The following is a 25,871-nucleotide window of genomic DNA, read 5'->3' as shown; positions in this document are numbered from 1 at the left end:
CGCCACAAAATAAAAAAAATAAAAGATAATTGCGACTTTTTATCTCACAATTGCGAGTTTACATCTCGCAATTCTGACTTTATTTCTCAGAATTGCGAGATATAAAGTCAGAATTGCGTGAAATAAAGTCAGAATTCTGAGATATAAAGTCAGAATTGCATGATATAAAGTCAGAATTGCGTGAAATAAAGTCACAATTGCGTCTTATAAAGTCAGAATTCTGACTTTTTTTCTCGCAATTGCGACTTTATATCTCAGAATTCTGACTTTATATCTCGCAATTCTGAGAAATAAAGTCAGAATTGCGAGATGTAAACTCGCAATTGTGAGATAAAAAGTCGCAATTATCTTTTATTTTTTTTATTTTGTGGCGGAAACAAGCTTCCATAATAATCTTCTAGATTGTGAGATAAAAAGTCGCAATTACCTTTTTTTTATTTTTTTTATTCTGTGGTGGAAACAAGCTTTTCAGCTACTTTTTTGCTTCAAATCAATGTTTGTAACGTTGTGATTTTCCTTGTGTCTGGTTGGTTTGGATTCAAGGCTTAAAACACTTAAACCAAACCAACTTAAACCTTTTTTTTTTTAAATCCCTAAGGGAAAAATGAATGGGAAAAATACCAACGCCGCTGAAAAATTGGGCGCTAATGCACTCTACTATCAGTGTAATATAGATCTGTGCATCAGCTCTTTAAAGGAACACTCCACCGTTTTTTTAAATCAGGCTTATTCACCATCTTTCCTACATTTAGATAGGTGGGCAAACGCATTTTTGTCTCAGTGCATGCATTGTTTTAGTTTGGCAGCGCCGCCGCTAGCTTAGCTTAGCATAATGAATGGAATCCTTTGTTGCCAGCTAGCATGTCATGAGTAAAAGTGATCAAAACATTTAAAAAAAAAAAAGAATTACTTCTTGTGGCCTGCGTATTCACAACGGGTACAAATAGCAATGCAGATTAACACTAGGCTGTTTCCTAGGCAGATATTGACTTGGGACTATATTAGGGGGAAGCACAGGCGAAGCACTGCTACTTGGGTGCAGAGATATCACGCAACACCTGAAATCCCCCAACTTCCGTCAACATACCAGCGTGAATAGTAGCCGGCTATTTTTCCTACTGTAGACGTAGTGAATGGCGATGAACATGGCAGATTTTGTGAGAGACGAGGAGGGTGACTTCTCAGACAGTCAAGAGCCAGAACCACACCTCTATGAACCAGAGTTTTCAGAAGAGGAGCGGCGTGCTTTGGAAATAGAACGACAGGAGGAGGAGGTTGCGATCGCGCAACAGCCTGAGGACGTGAGGATGAGAGCCAACTCGAACTGGTGGTGTGAATGTGGGGGAATACGCCAATCTATCCCGACTGAAATAGAGTGTCTGTGCTGTGGCGAGTGGGACAAGGTACTGCCATCGATGACCAGGCTCAACGTGGGGGGATTTCAGGTGTTGCGTGATATCTCTGTGCCCAAGTAGCAGTGCTTCGCCTGTGCTTCCCCCTAATATAGTCCCAAGTCAATATCTGCCTAGGAAACAGCCTAGTGTTAATCTGCATTGCTATTTGTACCCGTTGTGAATACGCAGGCACCAAGAAGTAATTCGGGTTTTTTTTTTTTGTTGTTTTTTTTTTAATGTTTTTATCACTTTTACTCAGGGCATGCTAGCTGGCAACAAAGGATTCCATTCATTATGCTAAGCTAAGCTAGCGGCAGCGCTGCCAAACTAAAACAATGCATGCACTGAGACAAAAATGCGTTTGCTCACCGATCTAAATGTAGGAAAGACGGTGAATAAGCCTGATTTCAAAAATCGGTGGAGTGTTCCTTTAAAGTGACAGCAGCCTAATAAACCTGCTGATGTCATCAAACCACTAAAGACTCACTGCTCGTGACTGAATAACTGCAGCTTTAATCTGAGACTATGCAGTGATACTTTACATTTGATTACTTTATTCACTTTCTGTTGCAGTCTGTTTGTAAGTATATAAAGCACTCTTTATTTCAGTTGTATTTTATTTGTCCTGGTCAAACGTTTTTTAATCTATTTAAAAAATCGTCTTTAAAGGAGAACTCCGGTCAATTTTAACATTGAGCTCATTTTTTTGTAAATTTGGAGTGCTGTCAGTACAGAGAACAACGGCAAAAATCGGTGTTGCCTACACCGTGTTATCCTCTTTTTAAAATGTGCACCCTGTTGACTTCAATGGGGCAAGTACTAAACCTGCTTAGTCGATTGTCGAGTTCGGGCGCATGATCATACATACTAAACCTATGCGCGTGAACTCGACAATCGACTACTATGGACTTCAACCGAAAACAGGATGTAAATACAGGTATGTGCGCTGGCTGAATTAACATCATTTTTATTCATATCTTTCACATCTACTGCAGTCAGATTCACTCGTGTTCACTCTGAAGGAATCACTCACAATGGCTGGGCACTTGTAATGACACATCAAGGATGTTAAGAGGCTAAAAGCAGGTTTAAAACTTGCCCCATTGAAGTCAACAGGGTGCACATTTTAAAAAGAGGATAACACGGTGTAGGCAACACTGAATGTTAAAATTGACCGGAGTTCTCCTTTAATAAGATTGAGAACTTTTTACTTGCATCAGTTTGGTTTTTGCTGTGATATCAAAATAATCAAGACTTGTGAAATTCGAATGTCATCTGAAATAGGGCTGTCAAATAAAAATTCAAATGTCAAATATTCATTGAATTAAAAAAAAAAAGTGCTGTTAGCTTATCCAGTACACAGTGTAAACGGCTGCGCTGTTAATGTGAAAAACGGCGGGAAAACTCTCCCTGCTGACGAAACCCTCTCAGATGGAGACAACAATCACACAGACACGCTTGACCAAACCTGCACATCGGTCAGAGCTGAGTGTGTGTGAGTGTGTGTGTGTTTATCAGCTGGAAACACCGTCAACAGAAAGAGCTCAGCGTGTGTGTGTGTGTGAGTGAGTGTGTGAGTGTGTGTGTGTGTGTGTTTATCAGCTGAAACACTGTCAACAGAAAGAGCTCAGCGTGTGAGTGAGTGTGTGTGTGTGTGTGTGTGTGTGTGTGTGTGTGTTTATCAGCTGAAACACTGTCAACAGAAAGAGCTCAGCGTGTGTGTGTGAGTGTGTGTGTGTCTGTTTGTGTGTGTGGGTGTGTGTGTGTGTGTGTGTGTGTGTGTGTGTGTGTGTGTGTGTGTGTGTTTATCAGCTGAAACACTGTCCACAGAAAGAGCTCAGCGTGTGTGTGTGTGTGTGTGTGTGTGTGTGTGTGTGTGAGTGTGTGTGTGTCTGTTTGTGTGTGTGGGTGTGTGTGTGTGTGTGTGTGTGTGAGTGTGTGTGTGTCTGTTTGTGTGTGTGGGTGTGTGTGTGTGTGTGTGTGTGTTTATCAGCTGAAACACTGTCCACAGAAAGCACTCACTCAGATCAAGAGCGTCTGGTGTTTCTGATGAACAATATGTAGATGTCGTGAGTAGAAGTGTTTCTGAATTACAGTTTGCTGTTGTGTGTTGATGTAGTTCATTACGCTATTACGCATTCACAATGTGTTGAAGTGTGTTTTCTCAGGTTACTGATGCACAAACACAGCTTTATGCACTATTATAACACATTTGACTTGACTTCTACTCGAGACCAGTATCAGGATTATAAGGTTTTGTGGTATCGCTCTCCCCCAGATGAAAGCAGAGATCAGGTTCTCTAAGACTCTGATGTTCTGCTGTGTAAGACTCTGATGTTCTCCTGTGTAAGACTCTGATGTTCTCCTGTGTAAGACTCTGATGTTCTCCTGTGTAAGACTCTGATGTTCTGCTGTGATCTTGTGCTTCAGGACGAGCTGCGCACCGGAGAGAAAGCCGTGGTCGGGTTCAGGTTCATCAAACACCCGGAGTATCTGAAGCTGGGCGCCAAGCTGCTCTTCCGAGAGGGAGTGACCAAAGGCATCGGTCAGGTGACCAAACTCCAGCCCGCGTGCCAGGACCAGCAGCAGCCCTGAGTGTGTGTTCTGCTCGAGCTCAGACCAGCAGATCCGCTTCATCCACACACACTGATGCCTTTACAGTCACAAACTCTGCACCTCTCACTGTTTCTGTCTAGCTTTACAGGAAATATTCCCAAATCAAGATACATTCACTGGAGGAGCTGAATGATGTGAAGTCTTGTTTTCTGACACAAATTAAGTGCTTAAAAAAAGAACAAAATCTGCCAGATATTTGTTTTTTTTTAAGTACAAACTTAATTTTTATTTTTTATTTTTCACAAAACAAAAATATCTTCAGTCATTTTGCTTCTCCAGTAAATCTATCTTGATTTAAAGGAACAGTTCACTCAAAAAAAGTTATTCCATCATTTACTCTCCCTCAAGTTGTTTCAAACCTGTATGAGTTTGTGTCTTCTGCTGAACACAAGAAGATATTTTGAAGAAGTCGGTAACCAAACACTTGTTGGACCCCTTTGATTTCAGTAGTATGTTTTTCCTACTGTGGAAGTCAATGGGGTCCAACAACAGTTTGTTGTTCACATTGTTCAAAATACCTTCTTTTGTGTTCAGCAGAAGACACAAACTCATACAGGTTTGAAACAACTTGAGGGAGAGTAAATGATGACAGAATTAAATTTTTTAAGTGAATTATTCCTATAAGAATGTTTGTATATTCGTGCTGGAAAACAGAAAAGACACACTGAGGAAGAGCATCGTTTGCATATCAAACAGCTTATATCTTTCTTTTCAGTGTTCAGATGGCACTGAATAACACACACACACACAGTCACAGTTTATGACATCATTCAGTAACCAAAGCACAGAGATTGTGTCTTTAAATGTGGCTGCCAAAGATTATTCTTTTGTTTTAAGTGGACATTTTTATAACCGATGTCAATGAAGAATGGTTTCTTCTGGTGGCAGCTAGAGTTTGAAATCATCACCAAATGCCAGAAACTATCTCTGATATGTTTTAATTTATTTTATCGTTGTGTAACGAGGTTTTTTGTACTGAAGTGGCATCATCAGTCGTGAACAGCACAGCCTTTAGATATAAATCTGCTGCTTTACCACCAAGTGTCCCTCCGTTCTCACAGTCTTGAAGAGACAGAACGGCTCGTTCCTGCCTTGAGTAGCTCAGGAAAACTGGAGAACTTCACTCCTTCTTCCGTTCAGACACACACATCACTGTCGAATTATGCAAATCACTCTTTTATCTGTTCTTTCTCCCTCGGTGTTTCCCACATGAACACTTGGTTTGGTGCTAATGCTTTTGATTTACATGTTTTTAAATGTTGGAAGGGGAGGATAAAGTTTGTTAGACAAATGTTCTTGCCTAAAATCTGTCCTGTAACCATTGCATGCGTGTTCGTCTCCAAGAGCTCCAGTACTGAGGAGCGTCTCATCATTAACCTTCACTTTCAGGTTTACTCCAGCACTGTTCTCTCTCTGTGCAATTTTAGAAGAAAAAATCTATTTGAACCAAAAAGAATTGGACATTTATCAAGAATGTCAGGGGGACAAAACCTGGATGTTTTAGTTTCATAGATTTGTAATAATTTCCTTTCTAATATGCATTTTTGTTTTTTTGAGTGACGTCTCATTTTTACACCGAATGTCACTGAAGGTTTTTTTTTAGGTATTTTAAAATATTTTAGCCTTACTTTTTGGTGAATTGGAGGATTTATGTACAGATTTGTTTGTATATTGTGATGTACATAAATAAAATTGTATTAAAGTTTATGATTGACAATGATTTATTGAGATGTGATGCAAAATGCTTGTTTTCTATCAACTCTCTATGTAGATGGTCTTGCTTAAATGTAAATGGATAAACTTGAATGAGACGGTTCATGATTTACAATATATATATATTCTGTACTATATTTGTCAATGGGGTCCATCAACCGTCTGGTTACCCATATTCCTCAAAACATCTGTCTTCTCGATCGCCCCCGGTGGCTGGATGCAGTATAGCTCTTAAACCCCGCCCTCTTCTCGATCGCCCCCGGTGGCTGGAGGCAGTATAGCTCTTAAACCCCTCCCTCTTCTCGATCGCCCCCGGTGGCTGGAGGCAGTATAGCTCTTAAACCCCTCCCTCTTCTCGATCGCCCCCGGTGGCTGGATGCAGTATAGCTCTTAAGCCCTGCCCTCTTCTCGATCGCCCCCGGTGGCTGGAGGCAGTATAGCTCTTAAACCCCTCCCTCTTCTTGATCGCCCCCGGTGGCTGGATGTAGTATAGCTCTTAAACCCCGCCCTCTTCTCGATCGCCCCCGGTGGCTGGAGGCAGTATAGCTCTTAAACCCCTCCCTCTTCTCGATCGCCCCCGGTGGCTGGAGGCAGTATAGCTCTTAAACCCCTCCCTCTTCTCGATCGCCCCCGGTGGCTGGAGGCAGTATAGCTCTTAAACCCCTCCCTCTTCTCGATCGCCCCCGGTGGCTGGATGCAGTATAGCTCTTAAACCCCTACCTCTTCTCGATCGCCCCCGGTGGCTGGAGGCAGTATAGCTCTTAAACCCCTCCCTCTTCTCGATCGCCCCCGGTGGCTGGATGCAGTATAGCTCTTAAGCCCCTCCCTCTTCTCGATCGTCCCCGGTGGCTGGATGCAGTATAGCTCTTAAGCCCCGCCCTCTTCTCGATCGTCCCCGGTGGCTGGATGCAGTATAGCTCTTAAGCCCCTCCCTCTTCTCGATCGTCCCCGGTGGCTGGATGCAGTATAGCTCTTAAGCCCCGCCCTCTTCTCGATCGTCCCCGGTGGCTGGATGCAGTATAGCTCTTAAGCCCCGCCCTCTTCTTGATCGCCCCCGGTGGCTGGATGCAGTATAGCTCTTAAGCCCCTCCCTCTTCTCGATCGCCCCGGTGGCTGGATGCAGTATAGCTCTTAAGCCCCTCCCTCTTCTCGATCGCCCCGGTGGCTGGATGCAGTATAGCTCTTAAGCCACGCCCTCTCCATGTAATGGGACACGAGACAAACCAATCAATCAAATATCACTTCAAATCATTTTTTCCGAAGATGTTTTTTGTAGTTTTAGGTAGTTTTTTATCACGCTGATGTTAAATCAAGTGTTCATTCTTTAAATAAGTTTTAGTTAATTATTTGATAAAAACGGGGTTGTGGCGTCATGATTGACAGCTTCTCTGAGTGTAGTAGTCAGTCACTCACTGAGGCGCCAACAGACTTTTTTCTGGATCTTCAGGAGGAGGAGATTGGAGCTTTAACTTTCATTTCTACATTTTTAAATAGACTTTATTTCATTTACATTTAGTCATTTAGCAGACACTTTTATCCAAAGCGACTTACAAATGAGAACAATAGACGCAGTTAAACTAGCAATAGGACAACAATATGCAAGTGCTATGACCCTTTTTTTATTTTATTTTTATAAATAGAATAGAAGAGAAAGTGTTAGTATTACTGGATCAAGTGCTGCTGAAAAAGATTTTCGTCTTCAGACGTTTCTTGAAAGTGGCTATGGACTCAGCCGCTCTGGTTGAGTTAGGCAGATCATTCCTCCAGCAGGGAACAGTCCAGGTAAAGGTCCGAGAAAGAGATTTTGTGCCTCTTTGAGATGGCACCACAAGACGATGTTCACTTGCAGAGCGCAAGTTTCTGGATGGCACATAAATCTGAAGTTATGAGTTTAGGTAAAAGGGAGCAGAACCAGTGGTTGTTCTGTAGGCAAACGTCAGTGACTTTAATTTGATGTGAGCGGCAACTGGCAACCAGTGCAGGATTGTGAGGAGAGGAGTGACGTGTGCTCTCTTCTGCATTCTGGATCAGTTGCAGAGGTTTGACCGTGCAAGCTGGAAGACCAGCCAGGAGAGCATTACAATAGTCCAGTCTGGATAGAACAAGTGCTTGGACAAGGAGTTGTGTAGCTCTGATAGGAAGGGCCTGATCCTCCTAATGTTGTACAAGGCAAATCTGCAGGACCGGGCAGTTCTAGCAATGTGGTCTGTGAAGTTGATCATCAATCACAACTCCAAGGTTCCTGGCTGACCTTGATGGAGTTATGGATGGCGAGCCTAGCTGAATGGAGAAGTTGTGGTGTAGTGTTGGGTTAGCCAGGACCAGCAGCTCTGTCTTCGTAAGGTTTAGTTGAAGGTGGTGGTCCTTCATCCAGCCAGAAATGTCTGTCAGGCTGAGATACGATCAGCTACCGTCGGATTGTCGGGCTGGAATGAGAGGTAGAGTTGTGTGTCATCAGCGTAGCAGTGATAGGAAAAGCCATGTTTCTGAATCACAGATCCTATGATGTCATGTAGATGGAGAAGAGAAGTGGTTCAAGCACTGAGCCCTGAGGCACTCCAGAAGTTAGATGTCGGGTCGTAGACACCACACCCCTCCATGATACCCTAAAGGACCTACCTGAGAGGTAAGACTTGAACCACTGGAGTGCGATTCCCGAGATGTCATTTCACACAGACATAATGAGTTGTTCTGCAGTAAACTGTATTAACGGATTCTGCAAGAGTGTGGGCGGGGCCTTCGTAGCCTCGAGACTTCACTTACCACACAATGGAAGAGAGTGAAGGTGCGTCGTCCATTTTTTTTTATTTTTTAAACAGTCTTTGGCTGAATCCAAAATAAATCGCCCCCTAAACCTTCAATCACTCTTCCCTATGTTAGTCCACTAATACTGTTCATTTGAAGGAGTGAATGAGAACGAGTGAGCAAATTCGGACAGCCGTTGAGCGTACATCGGCTGTACACTCGTTATTGCGGTGCATTGTGGGATAGAATGAGTGCACTAGAATAGTGCCCTATTTGAGGGTACGTGGGCGATTTCGGATTCAGTTTATGGTTAGGACAGGTTTGGTGGTATGGTTTTAAGGGTGGGTTAAGGGGTCAACAGTAGAGATGTTTTGGTAAGCCCTTCCAAGACATCTCTTGAAACGGTTTTACCCGAGTACAGGCAGAAACGCGACCGGGTCATGTACTAATGATCTGGAAGGTCCGGCCAATGTGCTTTGGTGAGCCCTTACAAGACCTCTTGGAGTGGAAGGTGCATGTCCATATTCCATTGGAATGGTGCATAAATAGCAGGAAATCAATTAAACCATGCAATAGCCATTTTAACTCTCTAACATCCCCATTTTAATTTCTATTTTATCTTTTCTGTTTTTTTTTTCTTCTATTCAATCTATCCCCATCTACATTCCCTTTTCTCTGCATATGCCTCTTATTATTTTTATTTATTTAATTCTTTCTTCCCTTTTTTTTTTTTTTGACTGTATGTATGTATATATATACATGTGTTTATAGATATATGTATGTGCATATATATGTATATATATAGGTATATGTAGCAGATACCGGTTCGTCCTTTGCCTTCTGTTTTATGTTGTTTGTATATTTGTTTATTTGTCTGATCATTTGTTTTCCTTTGCATTATGCACTTCTTTCTGGTTTGTCATTAACAAGCTTATTGGTCCGACACTTGTTTTTATATTTGTCTAGACTTATTTTTTGCTGTTGCTTTCTTTATGTATTTATATGTATTGTATTGTTTGCTTAATAAAAAAAAATTAATAAATAAATAAAAAAAACAGTAGAGATGTATAAAGTGTATTAGTATATTGGATCCATGCAGCTCTTAAAGTGACAGCAGCCTAATATTCCTGCTGCACTGCTGTGTTTTAATGTTAATCAAACAAAAGACAAAAAAATAAATAAATCACTCACTACTCGACTACATAACTTTTATAACTTTATATATTTAAGTTATACAATGAAGAATAGATTTTACATTTGATTATTTCTGTACCTGAAAAGAACTGTTTAAAAAACATGCCAATGGTATGCAAAGTACCTTGGTCTGCAGAATTTGCATTGCGAGCTCCGCCCCGCAGTTTGGGTATATAAGAAGCAGCATGTGCATACTCGCATTAAGTCCTTCGCTGAGGAGCTGAGAGGTGTGTCCCGGGACAGCAGTTGTGGCAAGGGGACGTAAAGTCTCCATTCCCTCCTTCAGGGAACGAGGGTTACATCCGTAACCGAGACGTTTTCTTTCAATCAGTCAGGTTCTAACGTTGCGTCAGAACATCTGACGAATGGGGTCCTGTCCAAAACGGCACATTGGCTTTCTTCCAGTGCCCAGCGCTAGCCACATCTCCCTGTCCTGAGGCCAGCACGAGCGAAGGGCTAGGCTAAACGCAAGAGTTACCAAAGTACACTGGGTGGCGAATTCCAGGAGGAAAATGCAAGCATGATGCCTACCCGTAGGGAGGACTTAGGAATACACATATGAACCACCTAGGCAGAATACATATGGAAGATCTCTGAGGTACCCAGCCAGAGGGTGGAGACTATTGCAAGTTTTAGTCTAGATTTATACTGACAGAGTGTGTCTGCTTCCTGGACAGTGTTAGGAAGACTGTTTGTTACGAGTTTGTTACAAAATTCTGTTCCAGAGTTTTGGTGCTAAATAGGAGAAGGATCTACCGCCTGCAGTTGATTTTGATATTCTAGGTATTATCAACTGGCCAGAATTTTGAGATCGCAATAGACGTGTAGGGTCTATAATGCGTTAAGAGCTCGCTCAAATACTGGGGAGCTAAACCATTTAGTGCTTTGTAAGTAATCAGCAATACTTTAAAATGTATACAATGTTTAATAGGGAGCCAGTGCAGTTTTGACAGAGCCGGGCTAATATGGTCATACTTCCTGGTTCTGGTAAGAACTCGAGCTGCTGCGTTTTGAACTAGCTGTAGTTTGTTTATTAAGCGTGCAGGGCAACCACCCAGTAGAGCATTACAATAATCTAGCCTTGAGGTCATGAACGCATGAACTAACTGTTCCGCATTTTTCATTGAAAACATATTTCGTATTTCTAAGATGGAAGAATGCAGTTTTATAGATGCAAGAAATGTGGCTTTCAAATGAAAGATTGGTATCAAAGAGCACACCCAGGTTCCTAACCGACGACGAAGACTTAACAGCAGCGTTTCTGTCTTTTCCATCTCGGAAAGATTCTCCTCTGGACCTTAGACTTTTCAATGTAATAGTTAGCACGTCATAATTTGGAATTGTCATAATGAATTAGTATGTCAATTATGAATTACAAAGCATGATTTTTTTTTCTTATTTAGTGGAAAGGAACGTCCATACAAAAAAAAAGTTTTGTTCATGTTATTATGACCCCTTTAATAAATCACAGCTGTTTTAATATGCAATCATGACTTAGTGTCCCAATGTTTAGTGGAAAGAAATGGCTTATGAACATAATATTCTGTACAACAACTTGTTTATTATTTATATTAAAACACGAAACATTTGAAAATCGCAAATATTTCTAATCAAAACCTGCTCGTATAAAAAGCTTGTCCAGGTAAAGTGCTGTTGAATATCTCACGTCTTCTTAAAGAAGGAGTCCAATGTGCCGGAGTTTCCCAGCACTCTGGCTCTCTTGGCCTTCGGGCCGCTCTGGATCCGTGTTTTGCTCTTCCCATGGGACAACAGAGGAGCTCCGGCGGGAACGGGACCGTCACTGGAGGCCGAGGAACTGAAGGATTTCTGCAAGTCCAGAGCGAAGTGATAATCTGTGTGTTCAGGCATTTCCCAAACCAGCACCTTCTGTCCACAGCGTTCACACACCTGAAGATCCTCGGAGGAGCTCGGCTCTACACACACCTGAAGATCCTCGGAGGAGCTCGGCTCTACACACAACTGAAGATCCTCGGAGGAGCTCGGCTCTACACACACCTGAAGATCCTCGGAGGATCTCGGCTCTACACACACCTGAAGATCCTCGGAGGAGCTCGGCTCTACACACACCTGAAGATCCTCGGAGGATCTCGGCTCTACACACACCTGAAGATCCTCGGAGGAGCTCGGCTCTACACACACCTGAAGATCCTCGGAGGATCTCGGCTCTACACACACCTGAAGATCCTCGGAGGAGCTCGGCTCTACACACACCTGAAGATCCTCGTCTTTGGTCCGCATCCGCCCGTTTCCTTCAGAGAGCCAGAGGTTTTTCTCCAGGCTCTTCCTCTGGAAGAAGGAAGAGATTCCAGAGGCTTTCTGAGACCTGCACTGGCTGGGTGTGTTTTCCACAGGAGTGTGTGACGCGTGTTCCTCCGCTCGCCGCTTGTTCCTCTCGGCTGCCTTCTCGAACAGGGACTGGATGGCCCCGGGGCTCCTGGGAGCCGGCTGTGTTTTGGGGGTTTGCGTTGAACTTGTGTCGCTGCTCAGGAAGCTGGTTATTCCTCCTGAAGAGGATGAAGGAACATCACTGAACTTACTGGCTGACAGAAGAAGGCAAGTCAAGGCAGGAGACCTACGAGAAAATAATGAAGCCTTAGCAAAGTAACTCAACTGTTGTAATATATATATAGTATATACACGGTGCATCCGGAAAGTATTCACAGCGCTTCACTTTTTGCACATTTTGTTATGTTATAGCCTTATTCCAAAATGGATTAAATTCATTATTTTCCTCAAAATTCTACAAACAATATCCCATAATGACAACGTGAAAGAAGTTTGTTTGAAATCTTTGCAAATTTATTACAAATAAAAATAAATAAATAAATAAAATCACAACTTTGTTGAAGCACCATTGGCACCAATTACAGCCTCAAGTCTTTCTGAGTATGATGCTACAAGCTTGGCACACCTAATTTTGGGCAGTTTCTCCCATTCTTCTTTGCAGAACATCTCAAGCTCCATCAGGTTGGATGGGGAGCGTCGGTGCACAGCCATTTTCAGATCTCTCCAGAGATGTTCAACCGGGTTCAAGTCTGGGCTCTGGCTGGGCCACTGAAGGACATTCACAGAGTTGTCCCGTAGCCACTCCTCTGTTATCTTGGCTGTGTGCTTAGGGTCGTTGTCTCGTTGGAAGATGAACCGTCGGCCCAGTCTGAGGTCCAGTGCGCTCTGGAGCAGGTTTTCATCACGGATGTCTCTGCACATTGCTAAATTCATCTATCCCTCAATCATGAATAGTCTCCCGGTGCGTGCCGCTGAAAAACATCCCACTGCTGCCAACAATGGATGGTATTGGCCAGGTGATGAGGGGGAGCCTGGTTTCCTCCAGACATGACGCTTGCCAATCAGACCAAAGAGTTCAATCTTTGTTTCTCTTGGTCTGAGAGTCCTTCAGGTGCCTATTGGCAAACTCCAGACGGGCTGTCATGCGCTTTTACTGAGGAGTGGCTTCTGCTGATTGGTGGAGAGCTGCAGAGATGATTATTCTTCTGGAAGGTTCTCCTCTCTCCACAGAGAAACGCCGGAGCTCAGTCAGAGTGACCATCGGGTTCTTGGTCTCCTCCCTGACTAAGGCCCTTCTCCCCCGATCGCTCAGTTTGCTCTAGGAAGAGTCCTGGTGGTTCCAAACTTCTTCCATTTATGGATGATTGAGAACACTCTGGTCATTGGGACCTTCAATGCTGCAGACATTTTTCTGTACCCTTCCCCAGGTCTGTGCCTCGATATTATCCTGTCCCGGAGGTCTACAGACAATTCCTCGGACTTCATGGCTTGGTTTGTGCTCTGACATGCACTGTTAACTGAGGGACCTTATATAGACAGGTCTGTGCCTTTCCACATCATGTCCAATCAACTGAATCTACCACAGGTGGACTCCAATCAAGCTGTAGAAACATCTCAAGGATGATCAGGGGAAACAGGATTGCGTCTAAGCTCAATTTGAAATGTCATGGCAAAGGCTGTGATATGTACATGTGATTTTTTAGTTTTTTATATTTAATACGTTTGCAAAGATTTCAAACAATCTTTCACGTTTGTAGAATTTTGAGGAAAATAATGAATTTAATACATTTTGGAATAAGGCTGTAACAGAACAAAATGTGGAAAAAGTGAAGCGCTGTGAATACTTTCCGGATGCACCGGATGTCTGTGATTGGCTATAATGATCAACCCTTCAAAAACATGTTGTCTTCACTGAGCGCTTGCACAGATACACACGTTTGAAAGCCGGCGTCATTCAGCGGATCCCTAATATATCCGCTTGTAGACGAATCAGCTGATAGACGCCTGCTTTCAAACGCGTGTATCTGTTCTAGCGCTCAGTGAAGACAACATGTTTTTTAAGGGTTGATCATTGTAGCCAATCACAGACATGTATGTTGAGCGCATGAAAACAATGGCCAATCAGAGGTGTTTAATGCTGCGTTCACACCAAATGCGAATAGATTGTCTGGCGCGAGTGATTTCCATGTTAAGTCAATGTAAAGACGCGTTTACTTGCGTCTGGAGGTCCAGTGGCGCGAATTAGGCATTTAGCGCGGCGTGAATGAAGCGAATTGAGGCGAATCTGGCACAAGTGATTTTATTTGATGCTTTTTGTGCATTCACGCATTTAACGCGAATTCACGTCTGACGCCCGAGTTGAAAAATCTGAACTTTTGTTCACGGCGCGTTAACCAATCAGGAGCCTGCTTGCTGCTGTCACGTGGTGAAGTAAAAACAAAGCAAATCTTTTATCACATAAAAACTTGATTTCAATATTTGAAACATATTAATTTTGTATTGAATGCTATTTATTCCATATCTAAATCTAGATTATATGAAACAATATTATTCTAATGTAAAGACAACCAAAACACTTTAGTGTATACGAACATAGTGTCTGGACAGTGTTGTGTAAGAAAAAAATAAATAAATAAATTCACAGGACAGGTTAATTACTTTTGGAGGCTGGCTCCATTTATCATCAAAACAAAAATAAATGACAGATGACTGGGCGCGGGACAGGCGGAAGTACCGCTGAAAGTGGCCGTCATCCAGGCGCAGCTCCTGGAGCAAGTGGTGAAACTCGCCAAACTGGGTACGCCTCCGGATCGAGGGTCTGGTGGACCCAAGTATGGCGACGATGACCCCTACGCCGCTGTTCTGTTCTCCAGAGCAAATATGAGCGGTGACTCTCTCGATGAATGCTCGATCAACATCAGACATCTTGCAAACAGACAACCGCCTAGCACTTGCCCCTCCCAGATTTCGCCTCGGACGCGCGTCAATTCCGCTTCAAATGCTTGCCTTATATGCGCGTCCTATTCGCTTTGGACGCGCGAATGGATTCAAAATATTCAAGCGTCCAACTAGACGCGAATTTGACGCGCTATTCGCGTTTTGTGTGAACGCAGCATAAGAATCCGCTCAACAGCGCTCAAAAGGCTACAAGGAAATGCTGGTGTTGTTAAATTTTTTAAATTTCATTACCGACTTGGTACAGAAGACGGTACTTTTGACAACTCTGCTTTGGTTGTTTGTTAGCGGACGGTTCCTGTGTTTCACTCACCACGCCTCCTGGTGGCTGCCTGCAGTATTGAGGCTCTTGATGATAGCAAAGCCGTCTGAGCTCATCTTGGTGGCGTCGTATCGCACAAGCGCACAGCAGCGAGAGAAACTACTGGCTCTCTTATCTCCCGCCTGCCGGACGCCCACCGTCAGCTGTTTGGCCACTCGCCCGTTCTGCAGAGACACACAATACATTACAGCATCGCTGTGGGAGATAATCACACGCCAAACGCTAGTCCATGTTAAAACTCACTGACTTTGCTCACACAGGCCTACACTACCAGTCAAACGTTTTAGATCGGTCAGATGTCTTTAAAAGAAGTCTCTTCTGCTCAGCAAGGCTGCATTTATTTGTTTAAAAATAATAGTATTGTTAAATATTATGACAACTTAAAATTACTGTTTTCTATTTTAATATATTTTAAAATGTAATTTATTCCTGTGATCAAATCTGAATTTTCAGCATCATTACTCCAGTCTTCAGTGTCACATGATCCTTCAGAAATCAGTATAATATGATGATTTGATGCACAAGAAATGTCTTTACTGTCACTTTTGATCAATTTAATTCATCCTTGATGAATACAAGTATTGAATTCTTTTATTTCTTTCGCCAAAAAAAAAAAAAAAAAAACTTTTTTGAAAAGTAGTGGATAATGTAACAAAAGCTTTAACAACTTCCCTAAACCGTTTGTTGGTTTTTCCACCTTGTCACACTTTTGCTGTTCGGGGTCAAAAATTACCATCCAAAAAGTAGCTCATAAATCTCTCGTTATGGTATCAGGGGTGTCTAAAGTATCAGGGGATGAAGTTCAAACAGCCTGCAGCTTGTCTATTAAAATACATTAGGATATAAGGATTTTTGATTAGCTCTGCCCAAAATACAGCGCAGCGCGAGCTCAGAACAATGCGTTTACTCGATCACATGACCACTGAACAGCGCCGTGAGAAGTTTCCGATACAAATTTGTGATTTAAACTAGTTTAAAGCCAGATCAAACGCCGCTGATTTTGTTTAAAAACACTGACGCGGAAAACAGGAGGAACATTGTGTGACAACAATCCAGTTACAATAATATTCAATTCACAAATCAAACATTTACTTAGGATTTACTGTAGTAACACACTTACTGTAAACATGGTATTGTGGCAGAAATGTGGGATATTCATGTCAAATGTTATTGTAAAATTAATATAGACATTTATTACATATTAAAGGAGTAACAAAATATACGGCAAATTACAGAAACAAATGTTTACTTTTAATAAGAATAGTTCTAACTCAGTAAGAATATAAAAATTTGACCCTTTAAAAATTAGCTTGTTAAAATGTATATCTGTCTCCAACTCCAGCTACTGTCAAATGTACAAACATATATTATATAACCAGAAATGTATTGATTTGACAGCCCTTTATTATTTAAAAGGCCATTCATTTTTTACCGGGAACACAAAATTAGGTAAAGGATTTTTAACACAACACAATACTGTGTATCAGGTAGTATTAGTAAATGTGAATTTTACTTGGCACTTTAAACATTTTGAATCTACATGGCAACTAACTGCATTAAAACAGACATTGGTGACACATTGGTGACACAGACATTGGTGTGCTTTTAGCAGCATTTCTTTGAGCGTGGCTCGTCCGATCAGAACGGAGTTGGAACTTCTGGTGTGCTTTCAACGGACTCACCATGTCTCTGTCTTTGCCCAGTCGTTCCTCTAACTCGAGGGCGAGCTGATGAAGCCAGTGCTGAACCTGCAGACACACACACACACAAGAGCATGAGCATCCCGAGCAGAAACACACACACACACACACACACTCAGATTCACCTCCTGTTTCGTAGCCAGAGAGGTTTTCCCAGGGAAGTTCTTGCTGCAGCCGATGGATTTGGGAAGATGTCTCGGCTTCACCGGCTCAAACTCGATCCCTCGGCACAAGTCGAACAGCCACGGCCTGAGACACACATTCACACGCCTTTACACCACTTTCACGACATTCCTTCGTTATTATTGGTAAAGGTTTTTTAGAATCGTTATATAGAGATTAAATGAGCGTTCGCAACCGGAAATTGTCTTAAATCGCTGCAAACAAAAATTGATTAATGGCTAAAACTGAGGAAAAAAATTAATTTCATAGAATTTTTGAAAATAAATAAAAATAGAAAAAAAAAAGAAACGAATAGAAGTTAAAAAAAAGATGCCATTAAAGAAATATTTAAAATATAGTCTACTGTCTTTGTTGTTTCAACGTTAATTGGAGATTAAATGTGAATTTATTACAATATAAAAATATATATAAAAACCTTTAATGTTAGGTGCAATGAATCGTGATTACAGAAAGATTTGTGATTAATTAGTAATTTTTTTAGTTAAGTGACAACACTACTTATGAAACTGTCTCAGCTTTTGAATTCTGTCAATTTGATGACAGAATTAAAACAACAGATGTCATTTTTATGCTCCTTAATATTTGTTTGCATGTGTTGATTATTTAAAAAAAAGTTGATGAATCAATTATTAATTAAACTAAATTTTCGGTTTCAATGTCTTTCTAAAAAAAAAAAAAAAAAAAATATATATATATATATATATATATATATATATATATATATATATATAATAGTGGTGGGCCGTTATCGGCGTTAACGCGCTGCGTTAACGCGAGACTCTTATCGCGCGATAAAAAATATCGCCGTTAATCTATTCTCCAAGTTGGGTTGGGAGCTGGCTCAAGCTACACAAGCTATGATGACGCAATCTACCCGCGGCCGCGAGGAACACCCGGCTGCAACGCATCATATTCGTCGTCATCTTAAGTAAACACGGCTGAAAGTGAAAGCTGGTGTAAAAGATCGGTGCAACCCTTATTTGGACTTGGTTCGGATTTAAGCCGTCCGACGTACTAGACTGTGTGGTGTAACAGTTCGGTAAGTTAACACACGACTAATCCGTTCTACCACCTCAAATTCAAAACGAAACATATCACTGAATACCAGCGCGGGCGTATTATTCCCAATATATCTTAGTGAGTGGTGTAGCACATAATCTCTTTTTATTAAAAGCGCCCGATTTTAAGAATCGTTGTTGTGTTTCTTTTTAACTGAAAAGACATCAGTTAGACAATATTCTAATTTTAAATTTGGGGTTTCATAAGCTCCAAGCCATAATAACATTAGACCTACTTAAGTCTCTGCAGCTAGTGTACTTAAATTTTATTTATCTGCAAAATTATGTTGTATACTTACAGTTTTGCACAATATATGTTCTCAAAACTACATACACCCTTTCAAAAAAAAAAACAAAAAAAAAAAACATTTAGCAGTTGTTTAGCAGGGTCTGTGTAACCTGTTCTGAAATGGTTTTATTTTAATATCGTTATCGCAAGAGGCTGCAATGTATATCACAATATGGATTTTAGGCCATATCGCCCATCCCTAATTGATAGCCTATAGTAGTTGATAATAACATAGGCCTACCTAATGTTGCCTATGTACGGTAACAGTACAGTAGTAACCTTTTACAGTCTATGAGTAGAACAGCTTTCTCAAGCAGTTTGTGATGCATTTTGGAAACAGGAGATGAGCACCTGGTCTAATGCGCCACCTGGCTTGAGAAACCCGTTCTCAAAGACTTACTTTTATAGTCATTATTTTGGTAGCACACATACTCTGAATGCCTTCGGCAGAATTCAAATGAGCCATTTTAATCTAGATTAATCTAGATTAAAAAAATTAATCTATGCCCACCTCTATTATATAATAATAATTATTATTATTATTATTATTATTATTATTATTATTATTATTATTATATATATATATAATTTTGGTGCATCGTTCATTTCTACCCAAGGGCAATTAGAACTTTCCATGACGATTTTATTAATTGTTCAGGCCTGAAGCTTCTTCCGATGGCATGTTTTTCTGAATGGATTCTCACCCCGTCTTCTCTCCAAAGAGCTGCTCCAGCTGGATCTTGGAGAACTGAGTGAGATCTCCCATATTCTCCACCCCCAGAGTCTCCATAATGGATTTTCCCAGCTTTCCTCCCAGATTACGGCTGAAGATCAACCACACATCATCATGTTATCAGTGAGGTGGGATACAACGGCAATCATATAATATCATAGTACATAATTAGATCTACTGACATCTTACGGATGGGAAGAGTGTTGAAGAGCTGCGGGACGGATCCCAGGGGAATCACTGTTTGGCGATTGGGCTTGTTTAAACCACATGCCAGTTTGGCTAACACCTATGAAGTAAAAAAAATGGAGGGAAATGTGTGAACAAGAAGCTCCTGATCCAATTATCATGATACGATTTCTGAAGGATCATGTGACACTGAAGACTGGAGTAATGATGCTGAATATTCAGCTTTGATCACAGGAATAAATTAAATTTTACTATATATATATATATATATATATATATATATATATATATATATATATATATATATATACAGAAAAATATTATTTTAAATTGTAATAATATTAATAACATTACAGGGTTCGTACAGACACTGTTCTAGGATTTTCAAGGACTTTAAGCACTACTTTCTTGGTCTTCGAGGACCACACTCTGAGATCTCATTTATCAAACAATATCTTTATTATCTTTTAAATTCTAAAGAAGGTAAATAGATAAATAAAAATATACTAATAAAACAAAATGGTAAAAATAAAGTGCAGCACATGCAATGACTGGCAGCTTTAGCCATTGAAAGGATACTATGACAAAGACATCGCTTTCCTCTTTCAAACTGATTTATTTCCATAATTATATATGATTGACCTGAAGAATGAAAGCTGTATCATATACTTGGATATTTATATGGGCAATATCACACTCATAGCCATGCAAAATGCCTCTCTCTCTCTCTCTCTCTCTCTCTCTCTCTCTCTCTCTCTCTATCTATCTATCTATATATATATATATAAAAAATATTATATACTATAAATATTATAGTATATAATAATAAATAATAAATAAACATTATTATGTATATAATAATGTTTCCAAACTTTTGTCCGGTACTGTATCCAAATGAACCGCATCGAGACTGTAATTGAATCAAGAGCTTGTGAATCTGTGTCAAAGTGATCCTCTGACTGGGAAGTTGTGAAGGATTCCTGCATGTAAAAGGTTGTTTTGGTGAATCCGACCTTGTTGTGCGAGATCCCGGCGGAGCAGCGGAAGCCCGTGTGTTTCTCCACCGCGGCCCTCGTCTCCTCCACGATCAGCGCGCCGAGAGCCAGACGCAGATCAGCAGCAGAAGAAGAAGAAGAGGAGAGATGATCCAGCCACTGATGAAGACCCGCGGCCCGAAGCGCTTCTGCAGGAACACACAGATGATTAGGGTTGGGTCTCGTCTGGATTTTAAAGGTGCAGTCTGTAAGAATGACAACTAGTGGTGGAAATAGGAACTGCAGTCCAAATTCAAAATATCAGAGATCGTTGTTTCCCGCCTCCTCAGACTCGCCAGTTTGAGACACGCAACAGGAACGAGGAAATTGACAATGAATGAAAATTGGAAACGTGCAAAATCACACAGATGAAAACAATAACAAACATTCCAGCCTGGAAACACACATCTCAAAGTACAATAACTGTAGACGTGTTCTTCAGAGAAGCGAGTGTGTGAACTCAGCATGTTTCCTCAATATCTGCAAACATATTAAGGTATTTTTATGCTTCAGTAGAGTGAGAAAGTTACATACAGCACCTTTAATGCTTAACGATTCCAATAAGGTAAAAATAAATAAATAAAATAAAAACCTAGATATCATTCACATTTAGTCTTATTGCAAAACATTTAATTAAATCATTTGTAGCTGAATATCATGAACAGATCAACAGGCTGAAGAACACTCACACAACGAGCGTTTTTCTGTGTTTTAAAAACACCATAGAAGAACAACAAGCCAAAACTAATATCAATTTCAAGCATTATTAAAAGACAGTAAACACTCTCTAATAAAAAAAGAACAAGTAAAAAATGAGCAATCGCAAAAAAAGTTACAACTGAACAAAGATACGATTGAAATAAACAGTGTTTGAAGATTTCAGGAACAGAAACTGTAGGTGCAGTTTATCAATAAAATATAGTTACATAAGTTACTCAGTGAAGAACGAGTGAGTTTTCTCATTGTCTTGTGTTGTTTGATCAGTGTTATTACAGAGACGCTGCAGGAATATTAGCGCTGTCGCTTTAAGAGCTGCACGGATCCGATATACTGATACACACGACACATCGCAGGAGTCGTCTCACGCTTGATTTGAATTGTTTAAAGTCATACTGAAATGCTCACAAATGAATCGATAAGAGGAATCAAACTTTAATTTTTTTTAACAAGTATCCGATTCCTGATCTCAAGTATTAGATTTGCGATTCCCAACCCTGGAGATGATGGAGTTTTATTCCAGAAGAACTGCGGGAACGTCTCCGAGACGCTTGAAGAAACCTTCCTGCAAAGCTCCCTGAGAAACTATGCGCAAGTGTACCTGGACAAAAGCCGCTTTAAACTCAAAGGGTCGTTACACCATATATTGATTTGGATTAGTTAATAGAAGTTAAATCATAAATAAATTCAATTTGTGATTTTATCTTTGGAAGCATTCTCACTTTACAGCATTTTAACACGAGTGCCAGTGCTTTTCACAGTCCTGTAGCTTTGCAGGAAGGTTTCTTCAAGTGTCTCGGAGACGTTCCCGCAGTTCTTCTGGATTTAGTCTGTCTCAGTTTCTTCTGTTTCTTCATGTAATCACAGACGGACTCGATGATGGAGAGATCAGATCACACCGGCTGTTGTCAGACTCCTTGTGCATACACAAATCTCACTGGATTATTACAATTAATGGCAAAAAGAATGTTTGGAAATGTGAACTGATATTTCCTACTGACACACTACAGCAAAAGATATAAATAACTGACTTACAACCATTTTTCGGGGGGGGGGGGGGGGGGTACTTTTGCACAGTACTGTATATCACTGTAAAGCATCATCTATTGTGAAGAGTCATTATGGTGGTTGTGCTGGAGTTTATTCTCAAGGAAGTAGCGCATCTGTTAATAGCTAAAGCTACAGTAACGTCTTCAGCTGGTCAGCCTGAGAGCCTTTCCAGCTAAACTGCTTATATCTCTGAAGACCAGAAGTGAATGATTTATGAGCAGCAGAATAACATCTCTCTCTTTTTTACGTTGAGGAAGAACCTCGATCCACACAGTCACGCGGAGCCAAAGCACAACCAACGTTCTTCAGTGTGGGGGTTTAGACACTCGAGGGACAAACGCTGCATAGTGTATCTGACTTTAACTTGTGTGCAAATTGGAATATCACATAAAACTTTTGCAAATAAAGCAGCGTTTCCATCACACGTGTTCAAGAGAACAAAATCATCACTTCCGGGGAAATCGGCGCAAAATATCAGGAATAAAACTGTAAGTTTCTGCAATCTTTCTCCCTCCATCATAAACGAGTGTGTCTCAGAGTGTCAGACGAAACACAGTAAACGCTGTCATGTTCTCTGGTGTTCGGGAACACACTCGTGTGTGAGACGCTTCTGGAGGAAAACCAAATCATTCTGATCACACACTTCGACTCCGGCGTTTCAGAAACACCAAACCAACATTAGAGACGCTGCGACGCCATTGGTCCACTGGTTACTCCAGTTATCCAATCACAGCTGACTCTGAGGCAAAGTCACACAAGGTTGAGGGATTTATTCTGCTAATGTGTTTCCATCGTAGTTTATGTGCATTTCTTCTCATCGGATAAAAAAATTTATCCACCTCAATTGGGCACATACATTTATATGAGCATTATTAGAATTTATGCGCATCTGGCCGTATCCATCCCATTTTTTATGCAATATCCCAAAATTCACATAAAAATAGGTGGATAGAAACACAGCTCATGTTCCTGCCATAGAAAAAATATGTGCATCTTAGTGTTTCCATCCAGCATTTTTATTTATTTATGTGATATCCCAACATGTGCATCAGAATAGGTGTATGGAAAGCATAAGGATTAGGTTTTGCTGATTCTCAAGCGCGCACCTTTATCCTCGCTGGGATCACCGGAGTGTATCTGAGGAAAGCCCTGGACGTGTGTGTTGCTCAGCATCTGCGGAGTGATGTCCTGAACGCCCGTGTGCTTCAGGCGCTCCTCAACGCTGGCCGTCAGGTCCATGTACGCCTCGTCGATACTCGCCCTCTCGATGACAGCGAAGCGGGACATCACCTCGATCACCTCCACACTCGCCTCCCGGTAACTGACACACACACACACACACACACACACACACACGATAACTCATTAAGAAAATCATAGTAGGGCCAGTCATAAACCCAAGTCATTAAAGGTGCAGTGTGTAATATTCAGGAGGATCTGTTGACAGAAATGCAATATCATACACATAACTATGTCTTCAGTGGTGTATAAAGAGCTTACTTAATGAACCGTTGTGTGTTTATTAGCTTAGAATGAGGCGTTTCTCTCTACACACACACCGGGTCCGCTTACATCGACACGTTTCTACGGTGGCCCTGAGCGGACAGACGCGTTGTTCTTCGTGTAAAGAAGCTTCAGATAAAGTCAGCGAATAAAACACTGACACAACGATGAACAAGTGACAATAATATTCACAATAACATATCGTTTTACTGAATAATTAATTAAACATAATTTCTTCATTTATCTTTGTACAGAAACCTCATTGTTTAACAGGCTACTCTGCTGTCTCAGACGACGACATCACTTCCTGTCGGCCACCGTAACTTCTGTTGGGTGCAATTCACAACCTCACCACTAGATGCCGCTAAAAATCACACACTGCACCTTTAAATCAGAAACACCCACTGTAAATGGTAACAAGATGAAACCAGCATGAATAGAAAGATTCCTTTTCTAACGTTTGTATAATGTGCCGTTTCTCCATTAGGACCGAACAGCATAACAGGAAGAGATGTGCACTTACTAAGTGAGATCCGCCTTCCCATGGGACTCTCGGACTCGGGCCACCTGTAGATCCGGGCACAGGGTCCTGGCGTCATCGGCCCACATGTTCCTGGTGACACCGTGAGCCCGGGCTTCATAACTCACCGCTATAATGCTAATGACACACATCAATGGGGTCTAAATTACCATGAAATCAAAGATGACTATTCTTATCATTCACATCATTATTGTGTTAATAATGTTGAATCAGAATAAGTTCCTCTTGCAGCATCTCTTCTCTTCTCTGGTGATGTGGGCGGGGCTATAAGCTGTCACTCACATGAGATCAGCCAATAGCAAACCACAACCATCCAATCAATTCCCCACAGACACAATCAAGCCCCGCCCACATTTGTTCTTGTTCCAGAAGCGTTTCACTCGGATATACGACACAATCGAGGAGAAAAGACTAGAGCAACTTCCATTTCATTCTTTAATGGGTGAATTTCAGGACATACTCAGCTTAGTCTGAGGCACTTTACTGTATTTCGGTGTAATTTAGTAATAATAGGTGTGTAACGAGGCCCTCATGTCACGATTCGATACATATCACGATACTGAACTCACGATACGATATTATTGCGATACTCCAAGACATATGATAAAAGGTTAACAAAAAAATTACTGTTGATTAAAATGCTAGATTTGACATAACATTGTGTGTGTAAGTGAATAGACTTGGACTTGGTGCTGAAACCCAACGCACAGGACAATAGAGACACCAGAATAACAATATTCATGATTCTGAAACTGAAAATACAGAATTATTGTAGACGAATATGCTTTCACTCGGTCACTGACTAGATATATTTAAAATAATGTAGGACACTGTTACTGGTAACAGACATTTGGCATTATCAGGACCCACAAATATTCCCTCATTGCATTATTATACATTATATTCAACATTATATATATAGTAGTTTAATGTAGTACTGACAATAAAACTGTGTAAACTTGAATTTTTCTCTCAGACAGTAGACTAATTTTTATTTTGGGTGAATTATCCCAATACATATTGTCACTATCCACGATACATATTGATGTATTTTTGTATTGCGATATATTACAGCCCTAAGAAATAATATTAAAGAGAAAAAGAAGTTTATCGCATCACACAAACATAAACATACAGTCAACATCAGAACATCACGGTTAATAGACTTCAAAATTCTATTATATTGACGGTAACATATATGTCCGGGTGTTGACAGTAAATGTGACTATAATAATAACAGTAACAGAATGAAGAGTGAAGTCTCACCCTCCGCCTTTCCATGTCTTGTACTGCGCTACAACACAGGGCTTGTTTTTGAGCTCGGGATTGATTCTTTGCTCCACTTGCACATAGAAACAATCCATGTCCACCAGCGCGATCACTCTTTCATTCCCAAAATCCATCAGCACAATAAAAATCACTTATGAAACACTTGTGAAATACTGCTTATGAAACTCTGAACTGCGCGCTCTTCTTCTTCTGCCTTTCCTGTTGAGTAACGCGCGCGCGCACAGCGCTGAGTCTGCGCACTGCCATCTAGAGGATTACAGCGCAATGACATTGGTGTCTTTATAATACAAATAAATACAAATATTCAACATCAAAAGCTAAAAAAAATAAAGACATTGAAA

The 25,871-nt window shown here is 40.9% G+C and overlaps 2 protein-coding genes across 4 annotated transcripts in view; one reads left to right on the top strand and one right to left on the bottom strand.

Annotated features, from left to right (window-relative positions):
• gtpbp2a (GTP binding protein 2a) overlaps window positions 1-5,717 on the top strand; it is a 33,053-nt gene extending 27,336 nt beyond the window's left edge. For both annotated transcript variants that reach the window (XM_079855510.1, XM_079855511.1), the window contains one exon: window positions 3,825-5,717. In XM_079855510.1, the coding sequence (XP_079711636.1) occupies window positions 3,825-3,989 (165 nt within the window). In that variant the 3' untranslated portion in view covers window positions 3,990-5,717. The remainder of the gene's footprint in view (window positions 1-3,824) is intronic.
• Window positions 5,718-11,203: 5,486 nt separating this feature from the next.
• polh (polymerase (DNA directed), eta) lies at window positions 11,204-25,752 on the bottom strand. 2 transcript variants are annotated; one of them, XM_079855503.1, is made up of 10 exons: window positions 25,507-25,752; window positions 24,223-24,357; window positions 23,303-23,517; window positions 20,409-20,578; window positions 19,392-19,495; window positions 19,181-19,300; window positions 17,072-17,195; window positions 16,929-16,994; window positions 15,238-15,410; window positions 11,204-12,255 (listed from the first exon to the last, which is right to left on the bottom strand). In XM_079855503.1, exons 1-10 carry the CDS (start codon window positions 25,641-25,643, stop codon window positions 11,325-11,327), a joined length of 2,175 nt encoding a protein of 724 aa, XP_079711629.1. In that variant the 5' UTR covers window positions 25,644-25,752; the 3' UTR covers window positions 11,204-11,324. The 2 variants fall into 2 exon arrangements, with proteins under 2 accessions (XP_079711629.1, XP_079711630.1); XM_079855504.1 differs by having other exon boundaries at window positions 11,204-12,187.
• Between the last annotated feature and the right edge of the window lie 119 nt (window positions 25,753-25,871).

This window comes from Squalius cephalus (assembly GCF_949319135.1).
Source record: "Squalius cephalus genome assembly, chromosome: 21".
NCBI lineage: Eukaryota > Metazoa > Chordata > Actinopteri > Cypriniformes > Leuciscidae > Squalius > Squalius cephalus.
This window is presented reverse-complemented; position numbering and strand designations above follow the sequence as displayed.

What these genes read in the sequence shown, in the direction of transcription:
- polh (XM_079855503.1), bottom strand. Translation starts at nt 25,643, where the DNA reads ATGGATTTTGGGAATGAAAGAGTGATCGCGCTGGTGGACATGGATTGT. An exon ending in CTCTTTGGAGAGAAGACGGG is followed by an intron (nt 17,196 to 19,180) that starts GTGAGAATCCAT and finishes TGTGTGTCTCAG; the next exon opens with GCCGTGGCTGTTCGACTTGT. An exon ending in TGGGCAAAGACAGAGACATG is followed by an intron (nt 15,411 to 16,928) that starts GTGAGTCCGTTG and finishes GTGTCTCTGCAG; the next exon opens with AACGGGCGAGTGGCCAAACA.